General features: G+C 37.7%; 1 protein-coding gene across 1 annotated transcript in view; it reads right to left on the bottom strand.

Annotated features, from left to right (window-relative positions):
- ermp1 (endoplasmic reticulum metallopeptidase 1) overlaps positions 1–2,414 on the bottom strand; it is a 17,015-nt gene that overhangs the window by 10,302 nt on the left and 4,299 nt on the right. Inside the window, 4 exon segments of the mRNA XM_016470270.1 lie at positions 221–313; positions 550–727; positions 1,596–1,697; positions 2,205–2,332. Of these exon segments, the coding sequence (XP_016325756.1) occupies positions 221–313; positions 550–727; positions 1,596–1,697; positions 2,205–2,332 (501 nt within the window).

Here is a 2,414-nt window from a genome sequence, read left to right as displayed (position 1 = left end):
GAGAGTGTGTGTGTGTGTGTGTGTGTGTGTGTGTGTGTGTGTGTGTGTGTGTGAGAGTGTGTGTGTGTGTAATGAGAGAGATGCAGCTCGTCTCGTCTCTAATTTTCTCTTGCTCAGCATCTAGAGCGGCTTTAACGGAACAGCCGCTGAGATCTTCATTCTCTCTTTCTCCGGATCAGATGTTTTCTTCCATGTATTTCAGGAATAGCGTGCGTCTCACCTGCTCTCTGGATGGAGTCGGTGTGGATCCGCTCCGGAGTGTCATATTTAGTGTGATAGATGAACCCGTTCTCTATAAACGCCAGATCAATCCCTGCACAACGAGACCCAGAGGACTAACACTTCACACACTGACATAAATGGTTCAAAGGACAATTAATATTCAGTAATAGTCAGAAATAGTAATTGCATAATAATAATAATTATTATTACTATTATTAAATTATATTTATAAAAATATTATTTAAAATGTAATGTTTTATATTTATTATTTACATATGATTTGACTTAAAAGCATCACCAGTGCAGATGAATCTGTGAATCTCGTACCAGGAATTTTGCCGAAGTCCCTGTAGATGCGGAAGTCTGTATCTGAGGGAATGACGCCGCTCTGGAAAACCTCCTGACCGACCACTGATGCAAACGGATGGACAGCGGCTCGGACGTACGCCTGGACCAGCCACGGGTTCTCCGGACCTGAGACACAATCATTCACTCACACTCACATCTAGACACTTAGCAGAATGTTCATGCTGCTCTTTTCCACATAATGAAAGTCAATGTAAACAGAAACGTGAACAATAGGATAAACACATCCGGGTTTAGATCAGCAGCTTTCGACATTTTTGACCGAGGTCCCACGCAAGATAATATATTTCCGTATTATATTATATATTTCCAGTTCATTGGCTGTAACAACAGATTAATTTACAGAAATCAGGAGTGTCCATAGATTAAAATAAGTAACTCAAATAATTATATTTAAAGTTTCAGAACTCCAGAAGTTTTAGGAGATTAATATTTTCCAAGGTTCCTGCTCGCTTTATCCAATGAATTTGTATGACTTTTCCAGCCATTCCTGATTTACTGGATAAGGATAAAAGATTCTGATTTTTTAAAAGATTTTTTTTAATTGCATTTTTTTTTTTTACCCCAAAAATATTCAGAGCTTGCCATAACTAGAAAAATGAATATTCATTATGAAAAAAAAAAAACACATTGAGTTTTAAGATTTTATTGATTGCATGGCTAGAAATCTCATTTTTAAAACGAAGATTATTCATATACCCAGGTTTTCCGGGACAGTGTGAATCCTGGCTATTCAAAGACAAAAATACAGTTTCTGAGAGGATGAACTTTAGATGACTGGGAAAAAATGTCCCAATTAACTTCACATTATGTTCATTTTTAGTTGTTTCAGTTGATTTTAATTCTTGTCTTTTTTTTTTTTTTTCAAATCACTGAAGTCATTTTGAGGTTTAAAGATGACTTAATATGGCTTGAGAAAGTGGTTGAGAACTGCTGGTGGGTGAGTAAATGATGACAGGAGACGGTGAACAGGCCCTTTAATCCTGGGACTTATTCTGCCTAGCAACAGTGAAGATGTGCTGCAGGTGTTGAGCTCCTGCCGCCTCCAGGTTCACAAACGCTCGCACCTGCTGAGCCCAGGGATGCTGGGTAATGAAGCCGTGACTGGCCTGAGAGAGACATACGGAATCAGAAACTCAATGTTTATATGCATCTGTGTGTGACACTGAACCAGGGATATTACAGTTAACTAAAACTATAAAGAAAGAACTTTCATTACTTTAAATAAAACATCAACTAAAATAACATTTTTATTTTAGCTAGTTGCCAAGCCAACATTTCGAATTTTCATTTAGGTTTAACCTGATGCACTAAAATAACTAAAACTAAGATAAAATTAATAAAAGCTATATAGACATATTTTAAATAGTAATAATAATAAATTGTGCAAAAAAACTAAAACTTTTAACTAAAATCAAAATAAAACAGAAAATATAAAAAAATTAAAATTTATTAAAAATTCGATTAAAAACTGTAACAATATCTCAACAACAGTAAAATAACACTGTTCAACATGCAAATATCAGTCCGGCATTACTCATGCAGCAAACACACAGTAAGAATGGCAGTCTGACCCTCACTGAGGTCAGAGGTCAGCTGTTGCCGTGACCTCTCACCTGCAGGATGTTCTCCTCGGCTCCGTTAAACAGGAAGATGATGCCGTGTTTGAGCGGCGTGGAGAGATTCGCCAGAGAATGTAAAACCTCCAACATCACCGAGCAGCTGACGGCGTCATCGCTGGCTCCTGAAACACACACACACACACAGACACAGACACACAAACACACGCACACACGCAGACACACACACACAGACACACAGACACA

Source organism: Sinocyclocheilus anshuiensis, unplaced genomic scaffold (genome assembly GCF_001515605.1).
Source record: "Sinocyclocheilus anshuiensis isolate Anshui unplaced genomic scaffold, SAMN03320099.WGS_v1.1 scaffold708, whole genome shotgun sequence".
Taxonomy (NCBI): Eukaryota; Metazoa; Chordata; class Actinopteri; order Cypriniformes; family Cyprinidae; genus Sinocyclocheilus; species Sinocyclocheilus anshuiensis.
This window is presented reverse-complemented; position numbering and strand designations above follow the sequence as displayed.